Source organism: Achroia grisella, unplaced genomic scaffold (assembly GCF_030625045.1).
Source record: "Achroia grisella isolate CSIRO2021 unplaced genomic scaffold, CSIRO_AGI_Agris_v1 utg874, whole genome shotgun sequence".
Taxonomy (NCBI): Eukaryota; Metazoa; Arthropoda; class Insecta; order Lepidoptera; family Pyralidae; genus Achroia; species Achroia grisella.
The window spans coordinates 4,415,304-4,435,973 of NW_026713051.1; the positions used below are offsets into that span (position 1 = coordinate 4,415,304).

Here is a 20,670-nt window from a genome sequence, read left to right on the forward strand (position 1 = left end):
ATTACGACGACGTGTGCTGAGGATCGAACCCCTAGCGGTGCCCTTAGACTAAATTCGTATCCGTCAGGCGGGAGTTGGCCTTCAGCCACTCCATAAGTGCTTCTGCGGGTTTGGAGTGCCATCTGCATTCGTCTCCTATCGTCCCGTGAAGCTGTAAAGGCTAGGCCAATTGCTGCCAACAGCATTAGAGTAGTCCGAAAACATTCATGTACCATGTCACGTTGACCTCCACGCGGTTCCAACTGAAAATCATTATTATGTATTCCTGACGAAATTGCCATGATGGGTTAACTAATCTGACCTAATGCTTATCCTACCATGCTTTACTTGTACCCCGCTAGGGTATATTGTTAGTGCCGACGACTTCACATTGCATTATCATTTATTAAAAAGATATCATTTATTAAAGATATAAAATCTGTGGCTGAAGGTACTTCAGACTTCACGAATATTATAGTAACACTGTACTATATAATTTTGTGGTACCTTTGTCTGCATTCCTGCTCAGTCTGATGGTGTGCCATTGATTAAGTTCTAATGATATATCGCCATCCAGTACTACTGGGCCTACGCCGGTTTCCATCAAGAACTGTGGTGTACCCTTGATGAGCTGCAGCGCCAAGTAGTCGTCGTTACCATTACGTTGGTTACTATTGTATAGTAGCAGGCCGTCGTTATCTACAAAGAACATAATATAATAACCCCTGACAATGCACATGGCGCCATCTAATCAAAAGTAAGCAGAGCTTGTTCTGTGATTACTAGAGAACGGATATATAGACCCGGACCAATACAAACGATTATAATGTTGTGTACAAATGTTTGTATCGCGCGAATAATCGAACATGCTAACATAGGTGGTAACTAATTAAGAGGCAACCCTATATAGTGTTTTTATAAAAAACTATATCTGTAATCGAAAAAACTAGATATATATATATATATGAGCAACAGAATAAATTAAACTTTGAATTACTACATAAATATATTCCAGATTGAATATCGACTTATAAGCTATACCAATTATCTGCTTATTGTACCGGAGCATTTGCGAACCATATCTCCACGGGATAGACATAGGCAAAATTTTAGTTACAGAATAATATATAATTTGACTGAGCAATGATAAAATTACTATACCATATGGTCTGAACGAAATCTCGATGTCGAATTTGCTATAAGCTTCTTTCAGGGTCGGTAGCTGAATCCAGGCATGACCGTTGAATTGTGGCACTAGTCCATTTACGCGAAGAATTGATCGATCTTCATACGTTGTCCAACGGTTCATAACACGGCATATGTAAATACCGGCGTCATTTTCCGAGATATTGCGCAGTGACAGAACGGGCTGTATAAAAAAAATAAAATGTAATAATAAATAACCCTGGACAATTATTTCTTATCTCTGGACATGTTTTCGAATGGACCCTAGACCCATAGACTAAAGTCGTATGCTTCAGACGGGAGTCGGCCTTCAGTCGCTCCATAAGTCCGCTCGCGGGATGGAGTTTGGAATGAAAATGTTAAGGCCAACTACGGGCAAAAGCAGTAGGGTAGTCCGAAAAAAAAATTTTTTCTTATGGCTCTCTAAGTTTTTAATATTTTTCTATAGTCCTTTTTGAGAATCACATTGGATTGTTTTTTTTTATAAAGTAAACACAATATAATTGCGTTTTCTTTATAAAAAAAGACGTCCGCCATCTTGGGTGTACGTCGTGTTGGATTTACAATGACGTCAAACAGCTAAACATGCCTTATTCAAACTAAATGTCCATACAAAATTTCAGTTCAAAAGGTTGAAGATAGTATTTTAAAATGAAGTTTTAAGACTCCAACCTAAGAAACGTAGCTACATACATACATTACGTAAAATAAATGTCTGTAAAAAAAATTAAACATCGTTAAATTTTTAGTTAAGATATTCTCACCGCTTTATCTGCGACATATGATGGTAGTGAGGAGTACTCCTTCCGCCATTGGATAGACACAGGCGGGTCTAGGGTATGTATGCATGGTATATCCACATCCTCATACAAATGCTTATCGTACGGACTGTTATCATTACGCTGAGGTGTATTCGAATCTAAAAAAATAAATACATAATTAATCGCCTCTAACACACCAGGTAATCTTAATATGATTGTTTTTAATAGATATTGTTAAATAACATATTTTAATAACTCTTCACACATAGACATTAACAGCAAATAACATAAATAACTAATTCTAATATTATATAGATTCATTTATTCATAATTTAAAAGCTGTGCTATTGTCGGTGGAGCTCCCGCCAATTATAAATATTATACAGATGAAAGAAATATTTTAATTTGGGTTGTTTTTATTTAGAAACTGACAAAAAGTATCTCTGAATTTAAAAGACCTATATCTCTCTAAGCTACTGAACTGGTTAGTGCATTTCTTAAGAGCTATTTTCTATATTTCCCAGAAAGTGTAAATACATATGTAACAGGTACTTTATATTTGCAAATGCCGATAGCAGGCGCCCTAGGCGGATGGAAGTCGACCAAATAGACGATGTATTTCAAAAGGGATAAATAAAATGCGAACTTGTATGAAAAGATTTCTAAATATTTCTATATTTAGAAATCTTTTCATACAAGAAGCAAAAGATGTATGTATGAATCGGAGCATTTGGCGTGTTTTACTGACTGTCTACCTTAACGGGAGACAGGTATGACGATATATATGTAGAGGTACGTAATTTAAATAATATTTGTTAGTGGAAGTTAATTTTTGTGAATAAGGATCGTTCTTGGTAGTATTATATTTAAAGGAACCATTCGACAAAATGTGACATTGTATAACTAGAAGTGGCCCTACCTACTGTTTTAAAATATTAATAAAATTCAGACTAGGGGAAGGAGTCACAAAAATGTGACTAACAGTGACATAGACAGGGTGAAAGGTTAAAATTCGTGAACGGCGTGTGACAAAATTTATGTAGGCCTCTAATAAAAAGTAGTGGCTTAGTTACCTGGTCGCACTTCGAGATTGAAGTCTGCGAAACTGCGTTGTCTGTTGCGATCTTCACCGGTACATCTGTATATGCCAGCATCCGTCGTTGACACACCAATTATCACTAGCATGCTATCACCATCATATTTCTACAATGATAAAACATTTTTATAGTATAAGCGGCGTTTATGATGACTACGGCCTTGGTGGTTTTAGTGCTTTACTTCCGCAAACATTTGTATTTATAAGTATGATGCTTGTCTGGTTATTTCCTGTGTATATATTTAAAAATGTATCTAAGTATTTAAATCAGTTGTCTAGTGCCCACAACACAAGCTTTGCTTAGCTGGGGTTAGGTAGTACTGTGTATTGTTCAGGGTTATTGTTATTACTTAGATCCACATAGATGTTATATATTCTAGTTCGCCTACATTTATTTCCCGTATCGTAGGTATAACCATTTCCCTTGAGGCATACGTAATAAAATAAACATATCTTTTAAATATAAGAACCAAGAAACTAGGGATCTTTGACTAAATGTAGAAAGTTTAAAGGCATTTAGGACTTTGGTATTTTGGTACGTTGGTATTTTCATCAGCGTACCAGTTTGTAGGAGATTTTGACTAACGATAATCGGCCAAAATACGGCGATTTAGAGTTATATAGTTATAGAGGTTAGAGAGCCAGATTAAACCAATATGCCTACGAGGTTTTTAACTTCTTCGTACATGGCGAATTTTTAAGAGGTTAGAAATAGAAAATATCTTGACTTTTAATTAAAAGTAAATATATTTCTATTTTCTATTTAATTCTCTATGCACACATAGGTGCATTACAAGTTTGAAGTATATACCTGTGACAACTGAATTACCATGAAATGAAGTGTTTTATGTTTTAAATTACAATTTATGAAGATTTGTACGCGTATCAATGTCATTAGCTGTATCAGGGTTATTTCATTAATTATTAGTTATATTTTAGACTTCATGACATGACGTAGTATCACAGATAACATAATATTACATAGTTGTATACTTTGTATTTAGACGTCTGCGTGGATACCTCTATCTTAACTATTTCAAAAGGAGCAAGGACCATCATTTGGAAGCTTTTAAAAGGACTTTAGTCTTCCGGAAGGACAACGCATGAAAGGCACCACGTGACGATGTGACATTCGTGATAACGGTTTCCACTTTCTATCAATTGGGCAATCAGCATACCAATTACATATAAACAGTAGGTACTTACTTCCACGGGAACGTATTGGTTGGTTCCCAATCTTTCCCAATTGGTAATGACGTGAGGAGAGGTCTTACGGCAGATCACTTGAACATTCTCACCGACTGTGTAGGCTCTATTAGGCTGCTCAATGCTCACCAGGTTATACTCCGTAGGGTTGCCTGCATAGCATATGTATAATATCAGTACAATTCAAGAATGGTGATGTTTAGAAGGAATGTATACAACTAATTAAGCTGGTTATTAAACAACTCAATTAAGAATTCCGTAACATAAATTATACATTTAATATATTTAATGTAAATACAATTTAGTATTACTTAATATAAAGGTTGTCTTAACAATATTATTTCTTTACGATCCATCACACACATACGAGATCAGAGAATACACTATCAATAAAGAAATGTACATCGAAACCTTTTCGTAACATTAGTTTCAAAGTCTAGTCAAATTTAGAACAAATGACGGACTCGTCAGTCTTATATATTTTTAAAATAGTCTCATGTACCTTTACAGTAAGTAAGTATAAGTTTTAAGAAAATTCTTAAAGTGAGTTTTTACTCTATGTATTTAGAATAATTTAATTCGAAAATTATATGTACACTTTGTTTATTCAATAATGAAATTAATACAATATTTAAATATTTAATTTACATACACTTATATAACCGTGCTTTAGAATTAACTATATTATAAAGAAACCTGCGTAGTACTCAAATGAATAACCTTGTATGTGGCTTCACAAATTACAAATAATTAATAATATCGAGAACATGTAATCGGCTAGTAGAAGAGAATAAATGAATTAATTGTATATTTCTGTAGATGTGTGAAGTCCATAATGCCTACATTAAATTGAAATTACTTTGAAAGTAACAGTAAAAGTTTGGAACGCGTAATATATAGGTACAGTCGTCTTTATACAAATAGCAGGCCAAACAAATGAGCCGTAAATACATCTCAGCATTATTATTAACTACTGCTGAATCCTTTTTTTACCTCAATAATACCAAATACATATAAATAATTACTTTTTTTTATTCATTTTCTTAAATTTAGAATATAGTATTTGATAATTAATTAATGAAAGAAAACACTCTCTGTAATAGTTATAAAAATACATAAAAACTTTAACTCGTATCATATTGCAATATGGCAATATAATATACGTTATGTAACATTGATCTGTTTAGAAGTAATATATATATATATGACTGTATACCTGGTACATGATATTAAAAATGACTTTACAATTATACTTTATCTCACTATTCTATTAAAAAATACTTATCTGCTATCGTAATATTTACTAATTAGTAAACCATTAACCTTATGAAACAAAATATTAATAATATACAAAATACAATACAGGTGAATTTACATGATGCGTGAAACTTTAGATATGAAAGTACATGTATTTTGTAAATAATCTTCATTATAAGTAAAAAAGTATTAATATTTTCCGAGTTTTTTTTATTCCGAATTTTTTTTATTCTTTTTAAATTTAGGGACTTTTGTACAATCTACATACAGTACATGCCAGTCCCATTGTACCCTAAAACTAATTACTCCATTACTTTACCAGTGAACTATTTGCCCAAGCAGCTTTGTCTGAAGAGGGATGGTTATAAAGCAGAGAAGTTACAGGATATGGAGGTATATCATCTCAGTACTCCGGAATGGCAACAGTAGAGTAGTATCACGGGTGTCACATGATAACGATTATGTTAATATACTAATCTACCAACTACTTAAATATTCCGGCGTAAGTTTTACGAAATAACGTAAAACTTGAATGGCACCATGTAAATCCATTATTGTTGTATTACTAAACGACAGATATATACAGATAAAAACATTTAGGTAAGAACACATAATATAAATATTAGTTAATCCCTTAATTAAGCTAAAAATATAAAAATAATACTATAATTTAGCTTATCTAATAACGCAAAGATTTTCTCTAGTGTTCAGTATCGCAGAAAACCATGGGACGATTTTATATATACGATGTATAAGATTTTGTTGTCCTTTTATATATGTGCATTAATTTGTGTTGGTCTGTTTTTTTTTAATAAAATATAATTAATCGCATATATAAAATCGATAAAATAAAATCGTCACAGTGTTAGTTACCAACACAGATAACATAATTTTACAGTTACCATAGTCCTTTGAAATGGCTTGACCGATTTTTACTAAATTTTATAAACATATTCTGAGAATCGGCTATTACCCATAACAATTTTTTTTTATTTCTAGGAATATTTTTTTAAAACTTGTCATTATAATTACATACAACCCTAAATAATCACCATTCTATTACCAATCCCTATTTTTTAATAGCGACTTAGCGAGATAATTATCGTGTTGGGTATTATTAATTAATAATTTTAAACATTTTCTTTACAAAAAGTTAGTTATAAAAAATACCCTTATTTCATCAGTAATTTAATAAATCAACTCCATAGATATTTTATAGCAGCGATAGGAAATCAAATACTTTGATTTAATTAATTAAGGGTTTAACATTTATAAATAGTGTCAGTTATTTTGCATGCAGAAGCAATGACTTATAGATAAAACAATCTACTTCAGTCTGTTTTTAAATCTCGGAGACTATTTAAATGTCAAAATTACAAATAGTGTTACCAGCTATTGCGGGGTAGTGCTGTACCTGTGATACCGATTCATTGAATCGGATTTTTTTTATTTTAGACGATGAATTAAAACTTTCTACTCAGTTTCTATAACATACTTTTTATATCTATAAAATTTAAGTACGTATATTATATTATTAGTATTTCAATAACTATCTTTGTATAAAACAACACAAAAATATATTTTGTGGTTTCCGTACACATAGTAGGCACTTTTTGTGTTTAGAACCTTTCCGAGTGAGCAGTAGATTAAAAAAATTGTTATATTCAAATGTGCTTAAAATAATAAAGGATTTCCTATTCTATTCTATACTATTTTTATGACCATAACCATATTATTATTTTTTCTCTTTTAAACAGTTAAATGTTTTGTATAATTTATGAAATATAACTTAACTATATTTAATTCGTTTTTGTTAAAATTGCATTTTTTAATTGTTAAAAAAAATATTTTGTTAACCTATAAAATCGGTAATTAATAATTATTTCCGATAATGCTACACGACTGTTTAAGAATCGCAAAAAGCTGGCAACAAAGGTAACATCAAATTTATATCTGAGATAAAAACCCAGACTGTAGGTAAGTATTGTACCTACGTATTAAAACAAATAAAGCTGTATAACTAACATTTTTTTATTACATAGTACTGTAGTTCCAGACATCACTAATTTCATTTTAATCAATGCTTAAAGCAAAAATATTGTTATTAGAGTATTTTATTTGGAATAATATAACTAAATAAAAAACATACTAATGGAATTTAGTGATGTTTGTAATAATACTTCACGCGACAATTTGTTACATTAGGTTACACATAAATCACTAACAATACATATATACAAATATATTATTTACGTACAGGCATTACAATAAAAATAATACAATACCAAATTTGGATTTTGGTGCACCGTATTACCCTTTTTTTTCTTTGAAATATTATCCAAATTCAATTCGTAGTTCAATTCATTCTTCTTAGAATTTAAGGCGAATTATTATAATTACGTTTTAAATCATAATAGCATAAAAAATCACTAACTAAACAATTTTGAAAACCAATTACTGAAACACAAAATGCTGTCTTATCCCTGGTAATAATAACGACACTGTACAGCAAATGATGTGTTAGAACACTCGCATTCTTGCAAGGAAACGTAAAAGGTTTGGGTTAAAATAGTTGAGGAAAGAAGAGATATCTAGGAAGATAAGTAGAAGCATGCCTAATAGGTTAAGGAGATTATGAAGATCAGAAGAGAAGCGTGTTTAAGTTTGCGCCACCACTCCATTCCAACTATCTACAATTGGTCACCGCTATAATACGACCACTGACCCGATATGTGGAGGTTGATGTATTTGGTGCTACTCCTCCCATATGCGTCTTCTATGAAGCATCCGTACTTTCCACTGTGAGATTTTCTAGCGGACTTAATATGGAGATGGCCGTCGCCTCTCCTTTTTACAGATTTCGGAAGTGCACTCCCATCCTTAGTCCATTGCACAAAGACTTTCTGGTGTCTTGCGCCACAGCTCTTTATTGTTATGGAGTCACCCACACGGCCATATTGCTCTATATCGCGAGACACCTTCGACATGCGATCGCTGTCTTCTATGGACGGTTATCAACATGCAGTCAAGGGAAAATCAAGTATACCAGTAAAAGAAATTGTTAAGCATAGCAGTTTTTGTGATTACATATTTACTGTAATTGTATATCATACACATTCATATAGCATATCTAAGTGAATTGCAAATTAGACAGATGCCTTGGACATAGTGTACGCAACAAGCGGTGGTGACACACACCTTAATCATTTTAAGGAAATTATTATCTTACACAAGGTGGTGCTATATAGTAGTGTTTTAGGCAGTGAGGGCAGACGTAAGTTTATAATAGAATCAAACGTATCTAGGTTGTCTATTATTTTTCACCTATTACAGTATATTATATATGGACACTACATAAACACTGCTAATAGTGACAGAAAATTTTAAGATCACTTTCCACTAGATGTCATTGATCTGTAACGGTTTATCTTTATATATATATTAATTTATAAAATCGTAGAATTGAGATACTGCTTGTTGCATATACTGTGGCTTTAATAAGTTCAACCTATACAGTTGTGTCATGAAGCTTGTCTTTCAAGTAACATGTGCTTGTTTTATTACTACGTGCTTCATTTGTACCAAATACTATTACTAATTAGAAGAATAAAGGTACAAACATACCGCTTACGAAGACTTGAGCTGTTTTTGTAACATTTGCAACGGAGTTTCGGGTAAAACAGTAGTACTCTCCGGCGTCTTCTACCTCGATCTGGTTGAATATCAGTTGAGATGTGCGAACTTCGACACGATCACTGTAAAAATAATGTATGTTTTAGAGTCTATTTCTTTGCAGTATTCCAGCCGCAGGTAAACATAAAAATATGGCCATAGACGATATCCGTACAATAATTGATATTAAGACGTTAGAAGACAATAGTTATGCCACAAAGCAGTGCCAAGATACTTCTACAACGTCGAGATCATTAGTACCTTAAATTTTATTCAATGGTATTCAAAATATTGTCGGTACCTCTCTTACAAGACATCGAGCAGATCGATACCTACTTATCTTTCGTATCTACGAAATCTTTTCATCTACATACTGCATCTAGCAAAACAGATTCTTAGCCGAGTCAATTTAGGCTATTATTTTTCCTCTGTTAGCAAACTCAATGAAGCTATTTATTTTATTGGGGGTTTGGGCTATTGTTAGGTGTTTGGACCTGTAGCACTGCGACGTACATAGATCTATTGTGTTCGCCCTTTTTCAGAGTTCAGGGACAAAAATTGAAGGATATTCTTAGGAGCGATAGTTTTATCTGCTCTAGGATAAAGTGTAAACTTTCCAAAGGAAATATTACAATTCGTCACCAGACGGAGCTGCGTGAATTATGCAGTACTATTACAATTAAGTAATTCGGTAGTACTTTAAAAGTTACCTCCACTTCTTTGAAGGGACCCAGGTGGTTTCTTGTATGTCATCACCATCAACGATACAATCCACAACGATGGTATCACCAGGACGAGCGGTTTGACTCTGCGGCCTGAGCGTGATCCTTGGCGCTGCCACCACAACCAATTCCTGGTATTTGGACCCTACCTCTCTGTCTCCGTCCAATAAGACACATTCGTAGTAACCGGCGTCGTTTCTAGATATCTGTTAAAAAAACAAAATTTAGTACATCTCTCGCCACAAGATGTTAAGGTATAATAAAGTAATAATTGAATGTAACGTAAAAGGAGATTATAACATAATCTCCATTCAAATACTTTTAGATAAAATGTGGGCACGTCAAGTATTGCGTTTACGACTGTTTACAATATTCGCAGTTACAGTCGTGAAGGACATATTACAAAATTAATAAATATTCTACTTCTAGAATTAGATATAACGTCGAAAGTTTCAACTATTCAGTAGCAAATAAATCTTTTAATACTTACATTAGTAATTCTTAAATCTAATCCTGTTTGATGTGCGTTCTCTTGTAAAGGCCTCCCACTACTTCTTCTCCACTCAGTGTCAGCATAGCCATCAGATTCGCATCTAAACACGAAATATCGATTTAAAACATCTGTATTCATATAGCTGAGCCTAATAGTTGACTTGAAGAACGTGAGTTTAAATCACGACACTAGAAGAATACTTTCAAAATTAAATTTCTGACTCTACGAATGAAGGGAACATCGGTAACAAACTAAACATTCGGGAGACGGATAATGAACACTTATCTTTATATTTATTAATTAACATTATAAATGCGAAAGTTTGTAAGTATGGTTGTTAGATACTGTTACACGCAAAAACTACTGAAAGGATTTTAATGAAACTTTACAATAATATAGCTTATACATCAGAATAACACTTAGGCTATATTCTTTATTGAAATTTAACGCGGATGAAACCGCGGGTACATCTAGTAAATTATAAAATAGAGTTTTATTACCTGATTAAAGTGTTTGATCCTTCAAGCACAGTGACCGGGCTTGATCCTGAATCTATGTCCTCTCCGGGATCATAACCGCTGCCTGTGAGATCAAATTAATTATAAAGTTAGAAATTTCATAGATACTGTGTTTTTGTGCAACTAAAGACATAATGCAAGTATGGATGTGGTCTAGAGTGTAATACTCAATCAAGAATTCTAACTTTCTTGACGCCGTATTCCCTTCTTACAACTTCATTGCAATAACAATATCAATGACCTCGACAGTTTAGCGGTTTAACATTGCATTTCTTTCGACGCACAATGGTTCTATCACGCACAATAAATATTTATATTCATGAGTGACATACTCACTTGCTGTTTGTATTGTTATGGGTGATTCTTCTATTACATTCTATACTACATTTATAATATCTTTTTTAAGAATTATTATTACTTGTCTATTATCCACAGCACAATCTCTGCTTAGTTTAGGATTATATAGCGCCGAGTAAAACGTCTGGGGTTATTTATGAAAAGAAAACGATAATTGATAAATATTCGATGTGTTGTGCCTACAGAGCACCTGCTTTGAGCCGACGGTAATCAGTTACCATCAAGTGAGCTACAGGATCATTTTTCCTTATACTATAAAAAGAAATATATATGCATTATCATAATAGATATTCAATGGTAAATGAAGTACCTTCGCCACCGCCTATGTCGCCTCTATCGATCACGATGACGATGGTATCTTCGACGGTACCAGCAGTAGAGGAGGCCCGGCATACGTATTGGCCGTCATCACTGTCGGTAGCCGAGATAATTTTCAGTGCTACCACACCAGACTGCAGGTTTTGCCCAACATTTCTAGAGTCCTTATCTGCAAAAAGATTACCATCAAGGTAGTGGCAGGCGTATAACTAGTGTCTCCAAAGGTAGCTATATAATATAGTTATTGTTATTATTACATAGCATACAGAGGTATGAGGTATACCTCATACCTCTGTATGCTTAAATCTTTAAAACTACGCAATGGATTTTGAAGCGATAAGTTTCAAGTAAACCCCACTTGACAAAGCAACATTTTGGTTCATTATGGGATACTAATATTTGTTTAGAATATGGCAATGTACGAGCTACTACTAATAGATATACGCTTATGTTCTTTCATACTATTGAATAAAATTTTACAGTTTATAATAGTAGTAGGAAACTGTACGGAAGTATATTATATATTCACCTGTAATAGTGACTTCAGGCAATGGATAACCATTTCCTCTACACACCACATCTAAGGACTGTCCCCTGCCAATCATGTTGTAGTTATCCGGTTTTATTGAGATGCTCGGAAAAGACTGTACCATGACCTTAGCCGTCGCATGATCTATTCCTGCAGTATTGGATGCTGTGCAAGTGTAAGCACCTTCGTCATTGACGTCGACTTCTTCGAATCTGAAAATAATTTTATTTAATTAAATATTATCTATTGTTTAATTCTACGTTAGCCATTATCCGCGACTTCATTTGTTATTTTGCGATAAAAGATAACCGTCCTCATAACACAATATTTCTTCAATCAAATTTGTATAAGATCCATTCAAGCGTTTAGTAGTGAAAATTAGAACAGCGCGAAGCGCGCAGCGATCTTAGAGATCAGATTTGCACTCTTTGTAACGATACTCCTCCAAAACGGCTTGACCGGCTTCATCAGAGGTCGGCCTATGGGCCTCCATCATTTACCACTCGGTTTCATTCCGATCGGTCAAGGTCAAGTTTTTAAGAATAAACGCGCTCTGCTCAACTTATGATCTGGTATGTAAACAACACATCGATAACAAACAGTAATATCATAGATGATTTTTATAGATTTTTTATAAAGTGTCTACAGTCTTGTATATTAACATCATCAAGCACGTGGTGATTTTCATGTATTGTTTATAGAGTATATAGCCGTTAGTTTCATTAGTGAAATACGTACTCCAAAATATTGTGTGGCCGGATATGTGTTCTGGTGGACAACGGCTGGCCTCCTTCTCTGCTCCACACGATATCAGGGTCTGGCAATCCGCCTAAAACTTGGCATGACAATTGGAACGTTGTCCCAATGGTTACTAAGTTTGAGTCTTGTGGCCATATCGATACTTTTGGCGGTTCCCGTTCTGATAAAAAAAATACATATACGCTAAGTCTGCCACCTTCGTATTCAGAACAATAATTATTTATAACTATTAATCAAATAAAATTAAATATCTTTAGTCATATAGCTCTATTATAAACTCTTATGATATGTCAAATCAGCCGTCAGTTTGGAGTGCTTTCAAGCTAAGGAAAACTAACAAGAAAGTGCGGTATTATAATTTTCAAATGTGCTTGTACACTATTTTCAAATTTAATATTCAAGTATTATATCGATGAAAAATATTAGATAGATGAAAATTTTATCTGTATCTTAGTACACACATACTAGTTCAATTAAGTAGTGAATACCTCAGTGTGGAGCTTCGTGATTGATTACTCACGGAGTATAACACTATATTACAGCTAAGACAGTGAGGGTAAAATAGTTCTATGATCGAAAAAAAATTACACAAAGTTATACTCTACAACCTCAAAATGTATACTTACTTTCAATCTCTACATAGACATAGATAGAAGCAACAACTTCATTATCTACGATGGCCTCGCAGACGTAAAAATCTTTGTCGCCTTCCTGGGCATTCGTGATGAATAATATGTTACCGCGTTGACTAGTTCCAGGGCCGAATTCTCCTTGATACTGTAACCAAAATATTATACGAAATATATAAGTAGTACACATATAAACGTGATGAAATGGCGACCTTGGCCAATCTTGCGTTGCTATTCCGTAGGACTAAGATCTCATGCTTTGTGTTCTAAAATTTCACTGCATTTTCTCGACTGAAAATCATAAAACAAATTGCGTGGCGAATGGAATATTTGAGACAGAGATGCTTGATGTTCAAAGATGCTTCTGCCAAAGACTAGCTATCTTTGGTAGAAGAATTAGTAGTTTTTGTGTGTAAAAAATACACAGTCTTTACATATACAACAGTTATAAAAAACATGTACATATAACAATAATAAAGCCTCTTTTTCCAATTCAGTATTCCTTTTGGCATAAACATCCTCGAGCTCTCTCCATTGAGCTCTGAGCTCCTTCGCAACATTATTCTAGAGTTCCAGACTCAGTCAGTAAGTAAAAAACATGTAGTAGTGTGCCAAGCAGCAGTTGTACATACGATTTATAAGTCATATAGAGAATTTAAGTAGTATTGTTATAACGATACTATTAATTGCTGAATACTTGACGTAGTTGTGATAACCCTGGTGTTAACTGCGGCGAACACATCACGCCAGAAGACGGATTGTCTTCTTATATGCTAATTTTCTAGAACCAACAATACTAAATACTTAACTTACCTTCTTCCATCTGATTAATGGAAGTGGGTCGCCATGTGGGAAGCATTCTACAGAGTTAGAATCTCCGGTAGGTATTATCAATCTGTCCAGTGAGGTGGTAATGTTAACAGTCTCCGATGGTGGGGGCGAGTATAGCGGTACTACAGTCAGCACACTCGTCCCGGGTATTACGTTTCTGTCCGAGGATTGGCATATGTAGACCCCCTGGTTTTCTAGGACAGCTTCGTTGACTTGAAGAACTCCGTTGGAGGAGACTACGTTCGGATAAAAGTCGGTGCCGTCTTGCCTGCAAACAGTGTGTATATTACAATCAGAGCGTTGTTGTGATTTGCTACCCCGACTTAGATCGAATCGTCTTGAGTTTATATCACGCTGACAAGAAAACTTTAGGTATATATATATTTATAATAACTGTGTACCCGGTGATGAAAACACCGATAAATTAGCTAAACTATTTAAAGAAGTAATAAGGATTGGCCTTGAGCACGTTGGATATTAAATATTGCATTCACAACGATACGTCAACAGTTGGCAATGCCTCTAACTATCCTATCGGAAATAACAGACGTGAAGGCAATAGTTATATTTTGTATGAAAATGAATTGAATAAAATTTGACTTAGATTGGTGTTGGTTTGTAATTTTTTTTATGGCATAGTAAGTCAGTGATAACGTAAGTCTGCAAAGGGGGCCCTTTGCAGTTTTACGTCTTCACTCACTTCACTTCAACATATGGTCGAGTGGCATGTCCCGGGAACTGCTCGGCACGATGAATTCATGGAATGCTAAGAAGTTTGTCTCTCTGTTACATTAACATTCACTTGTTTTTTGACCGACTTGACTTGCTAATATAATCTGATGACTATATTACAGGATTGGTCATGTCGAGTGATTTTCTATTTACCTGATCCATTGTATAGTCTCCGGACGGACAGACGGGGTGCCTGTGCACGTAATCTGGGTGCTTTGGCCTTCGTCAATGGTGGGAGATTGATTTGATACAATTAACGTCTCCTGCGCCGGTCTGTGCGGTACGGGTCGTACATTAACTACAGCGATGCGGTCGTCAGAGCCCTCGGTGTTTGTTGCAGTGCATCTATAGCATACACATAATGTATAACAATATACAAACCAGCATTTGTTATCTAAAATTACACTACGAATTGTAAATATCTTTTCATATTTAATACACAGCGAAAGGTGAGCATGGTCAGAGTTGCGTTCACTATGATATCAACAAAAAAACCTTTCGCTGTAAAGGTATCAAACTGATATTCGAAAGTGTATCAGTTGATACACTTTCGAATATCAGTTTGTTCAGTCGATCAGTTGATCGACTGAACAAATTTTAATGAAATTTAATATGAAAATAGACTGAGTTACAAGAAAGGACAACGGCGTATCTATTGTGATAGGCTGTTATATTGGGCACATTGATTTTAGAAAAAAAACTTTAATATATCATATTTAAAGTGAGTGTTCTTGTTGCTAAATAATAGTTATATCTTACGTCCGGTATATGTAAATTGTTGTACAAACGCATTTTCGGGTAAACGATAGTATAATATATTATATAAATTAGTACCTGTATTCCCCAGAGTCAATCCTACGAGACTGTTCGATGATCAACAATCCATCTTGGACTTGCGCATTCTGTGGTAGTGGTTGGGTATTGGCTCGGCGCCAATTTAACGTAGGTGCAGGATTGCCTGACGCTCTACATTCTAACTCTATGGTTTCGCCTTCTATGTAGTCTTGTACTGCTGATACTATTGTCACGACGGGTACTGTTCGTTCGTTTACTGTGTAAAAATAACATTGTATTTATTTATTTTCAGTACTTACACAAGACAAGCCGAAAGTCTTTATTAATATATATATAACTAAAAAACACTGAATAAATGTTTTTTCTTACTGTTACTACACAGATATAATTACGTATACATCATTAAGAAATATAATATATAGAAAAATAAATATAATTTTTCATTACCTTTAGCAAAAAAGACATGACCCGGCAGAGCTATTCCGATAATGATCGCATAAAAATATTATAATGTTATTAGTTATATTAATAATTAACGCTGATTAACCAAAATAATGCTACTAAAAATAACGAAATTGCTTTTATGTTTAGACTAGATTCTGGTTGCATCTATGTGTGTCTTGGAAATTTCGTTGGACTGCGGCATGTTTTTTAACTGCTAAGCAGCTTACTATGTAAACAATGTTTCAGTTAAAGAGTGGCAAAGACACACGTTAGCCCTTCGGAATGTTAATGCGTGAGGGAGCCACATGATAATATGAAGTTTGCAATGGTATGAACACCATATATGTATAGAGGATGGTTACCAATTACCATCGAGTAAGCTAGTTCGTTCATTCTAGTTATAAAAAAAAATACGTTTAATTTTTGCTTCTATGTCACATATTTTAAGTATAATTACTTACCGCCAACAGTTAGACTGGCTATAGCCTGTGCCGTCGATATACCATCCCTCGTTTCACAAATGTATTTCCCAGAGTCAGAATATTGCAAGTCACGAATCAAAAGAACACCACTGTCAGGGTCAACGAAACTTCTACCATAGGGCAGGGATCCTCCTGCCTTCGTCCAGGTAATGGGGAATCTATTGCGTGTAATTCGGCTATGTGCTTGACAAGTAAAGTTTACTGTGCTACCGACGTCCTTAATCCAGATTGTGGGAGATGTTATAGTCACTACCAGGGTAGAAGAAGAGGGAGGCGGTCTGGTCGGCGGCTTTGTTTGTGTGTCTGATTGTTGTACTAAAATAAATATTTGGCATTAGTATAAAAATTGTTGTGCATGTGTAGGTAACATTCAAGTATAGATTACCGAAGCCTGTACACGCATGCACTAGCATGCCTGTACCTGCTACCAGCAGGCATGACAAGAATATTGCCTATTCTGACTTAGTCTTTTAGTTATTTTTAAAAGAATCGAATACATTTTACCAGGACCGATTGACTTTATTGCATAACAACAGCAAATGTTATAAAAAAAACAATAAATTCAACGGGTGCCCAAGACCTTTTTATGTTTGGAATTAAATTAAAATAGAGAAAAGTATTCAACAAGTCATCCGGTGCAACAATAGTATCTATGTAGTATTATAATAGTAATTTTGCATCATTATGGATTTTATTATGGACACCTGTTTCTAGCGATACAGTGTAGTCTGTCTTACGGTCGTAAATATAATAAAAACACAAAAGATCGGAATATATTAGCATTAATTTATATTATTGGTTATTAATGAATCTTTCTAAAAGTATACCATTAATAACTTTGGACAATTCACACAGATACACACAGTATATATATATATATAATACCAGGCTAAGCAGTCCACCAGTATTACGGGTAGGTACTAAGCAACTGTTAGAATTACTTTAATACATTTTTTATGTAAATACAAACAAGATAACATAGAAAACTCCCAGACCAAAACAAACAACCATACTCAAGAATACAAATGCATGTTGCACGGCAGGAATCGAAACCCCAATCTAAGGCCATTTAGCAATTGAAAGATTTTTAAAATCGGTTAAGTATTTTTGAGTATATATATAAAAAATAATTTTAAATATTTTATAATATTAATTGATATTAGTACGTTAGTAGTTTGTGGTTGTTTTGTTTATCTGAAACAGTGCAGATAAAGCCAATTAGAATACCTACCGTTGTACCGGATAGTACGACCAAGTTTTACATTTACAATCTGTTCCAGAGCAATCACATAAAATTCAACTGGACGGAAATACGCAAGCATAACAAGAAATATAAATACACATACATAATACATTATAACATTATATACGAATAAACATAATACATCGTTGCAACGATCATATCACAAACAATATTTATGAATATCACACAGATTACCAATTCCCTAGACATCCACAATCCTTATAATTCTATGACAACACCTTTTATTGGGACAGACAAAGCTATGAAATAGAAAAGAGTTTTGAGGATCAGAAAATTCAAAAGACGGGATGTTTTATACGGAATCGGTACAAAGTGACAGTGTTATCATTGAAAATGAATAATAACTGGAACACTGTACAAAGTCGTCTAAGGGGATACCTTTTCCTGACGAAAGATCGGTACTAGTATGTAGATGTGATACATAAGTTCTTGTAAACTTTTTGTGTAGTATATATTAGTGGTAGCCCAATATTCTAAATTCGACCATAATTAATTATAAATTTGAACAATTATTAGGGTTATAGTGTCAAAGACATGATAGTGTGTATATCTTTTTTTAATTGATTAAAAATTTTAAAAAAGGGCACATGGTATATGGGTATCCGTTATCTGATTCATCTTTAATATACAGGATACGAAATCAGAACACTTTGGTCCTTGGGAATTGCAATACATGGAGGGTATATCTAGTGATATTATATATTTCGTGACAATTATTAGAGTTTGTACCCATTGCCATACTTATTAACTACGTCTTTTCGAAATAACTACAAGTGTACAATAGTTAGGCCGCATTTTATTTAGCATATATGATAAGAATGTAAAAGTAACAGTTACAACCGTATTGAATACTAAATTTTCCGATCCTCGTAGAAGAAGATAAAACCTATAATATGAATTCATCTGAAACACCAGTACTGAAGTATTCCTTCAGTAAACCCACCACCGAAAAATATATTTGGGACCTTGTTTTATGGAGTAACAATAGTTTCTCTTCTGTGGGGCGAACGGAAGTACTATCAATTCAGATAACATTATGTGATATGTGTATTAAGTAGATACCGGACGACCCACAGTGATGAAACTCTACCATAATAAAAAAACAATAACCGGAAATGGAAGACGCAAAAAAAAAAACTGAATATATTCAGCAAGGTCGTCCAAATTATAAAATGATATATCTAACAAAATGAATGGTCATATGGATTTGTAGTTTTGTGCGAAACTGAAATAAGAGGGAGCTGATCATTCAAAGCATTATGGGATTACTGAAACAAGTAGATATAGCTGGACGCCTCAACAGCGGCTACCTGGCTCCGGCAAACTGGTGGTCAACAATCCCACTGTGACACCCTTTTGCGTTATCGCGCGACATTCATATATCTCTTCTTTTGTTGTATCCCAAATAGTATGCCAGGTATGATCTCCGCGCCAGGCGTTTTGGTAAGGAGTCCACTCAAAATTGGGAGGATTGATTGGTTTCCGGTCTTTAAAGAACTGCAGTATTAAGGGTTCGGGCCCTGTATACTTGCAGTGAAGTGTTATTCTTTTGTATTTTTCATTAGGATAAATATCTTCCTCTATTGTTGGATTCAATTCCATTAGCAGCCCTATTGTTATTAAAAAAATATCGTTTATGAACAGTTCTGTCTGCCATCAGCACGTTACGTTGGTAATGACTATGACTTATTTATCACTTAGCAATTATTTGAAAGTTGACGATTTTGTAGAAAGATGTTATCATTTTTAAAAAGTAGTAAGGACATCAAGATATAATACAATAAAGAAGTATAAGTAAGAAAATGAGTAAGTATTCCATAGAATTCCTTAAGTATATGCCTTGTTAATGTTAATTCTTAATTTAATTAGATTGAACCAACTATATTGCAATAACGTTAAATAAATCCCAATCACTAGTACAATAAAAATGCGATAGTTGATTATTACATTGCAAGAAGAATACATTTTTAGGTAATAAATACGACCAGTACTTAAATTATACATTTCAGGAATAGTAAAATTATACATTTTAATACAATACAGTATTTTGTAGCTTTAATTTTTTAAATAGCGTTTGAATGTTAGTAATATTTGTAGATATTATACGGTACTGAATTGTTTATAGTATAAAAAATCACTTGATAGATAGATATAAAAAATAATGAATAAGAAAAGTATTATAAGTATCGTTACTGACTAAAACTTATTTAAAATTTCCTTGTAATATTCATAATTTTAGAGCAATTTTGAGCATAACAACAAACTTTATAAGTAAAATACCTACATAATCTGCCCATAAATACTGTTACAATTAAAAATAAACAAAATATTACTTTTGAATTTAGAATTTAGAATATTTCTAAATTCTAAATTCAAATGTTTTCTTATTCTCGTATTTCGTATTTCTTCGCGCCAATCGGTTGTCAATTATTTTTGTGATATTAATATGAATTGAAGTCATAAAGAACCGAATCGCGATTGCATTACACAAAGTAGTTAAGGATCCGAATACAGTTTTTTAATTCTCCATTTGGCTTAGTATTAGGCTAATTTTTGTGTACCGTGCTATTGATGGGTACATTGAAACCACCTCTGTTTGTGACACAAAAGACCAGGCCGTCCACGTAGTTTTCGTAACCAA

General features: G+C 33.7%; 1 protein-coding gene across 1 annotated transcript in view; it reads right to left on the bottom strand.

Annotated features, from left to right (window-relative positions):
- Window positions 1-20,670, bottom strand: part of LOC131853112 (basement membrane-specific heparan sulfate proteoglycan core protein-like) — a 237,222-nt gene that overhangs the window by 12,653 nt on the left and 203,899 nt on the right. Inside the window, exons 43-60 of the mRNA XM_059203927.1 lie at window positions 16,745-17,080; window positions 15,879-16,095; window positions 15,198-15,389; window positions 14,295-14,580; window positions 13,479-13,629; window positions 12,832-13,012; window positions 12,094-12,305; window positions 11,557-11,733; window positions 10,872-10,953; window positions 10,369-10,471; window positions 9,867-10,084; window positions 9,109-9,239; window positions 8,210-8,485; window positions 4,228-4,379; window positions 2,999-3,128; window positions 1,929-2,083; window positions 1,141-1,348; window positions 487-678 (exon numbers count right to left, since the gene is read on the bottom strand). Of these exons, the coding sequence (XP_059059910.1) occupies window positions 487-678; window positions 1,141-1,348; window positions 1,929-2,083; window positions 2,999-3,128; window positions 4,228-4,379; window positions 8,210-8,485; window positions 9,109-9,239; window positions 9,867-10,084; window positions 10,369-10,471; window positions 10,872-10,953; window positions 11,557-11,733; window positions 12,094-12,305; window positions 12,832-13,012; window positions 13,479-13,629; window positions 14,295-14,580; window positions 15,198-15,389; window positions 15,879-16,095; window positions 16,745-17,080 (3,399 nt within the window). The remainder of the gene's footprint in view (window positions 1-486; window positions 679-1,140; window positions 1,349-1,928; window positions 2,084-2,998; window positions 3,129-4,227; window positions 4,380-8,209; window positions 8,486-9,108; window positions 9,240-9,866; window positions 10,085-10,368; window positions 10,472-10,871; window positions 10,954-11,556; window positions 11,734-12,093; window positions 12,306-12,831; window positions 13,013-13,478; window positions 13,630-14,294; window positions 14,581-15,197; window positions 15,390-15,878; window positions 16,096-16,744; window positions 17,081-20,670) is intronic.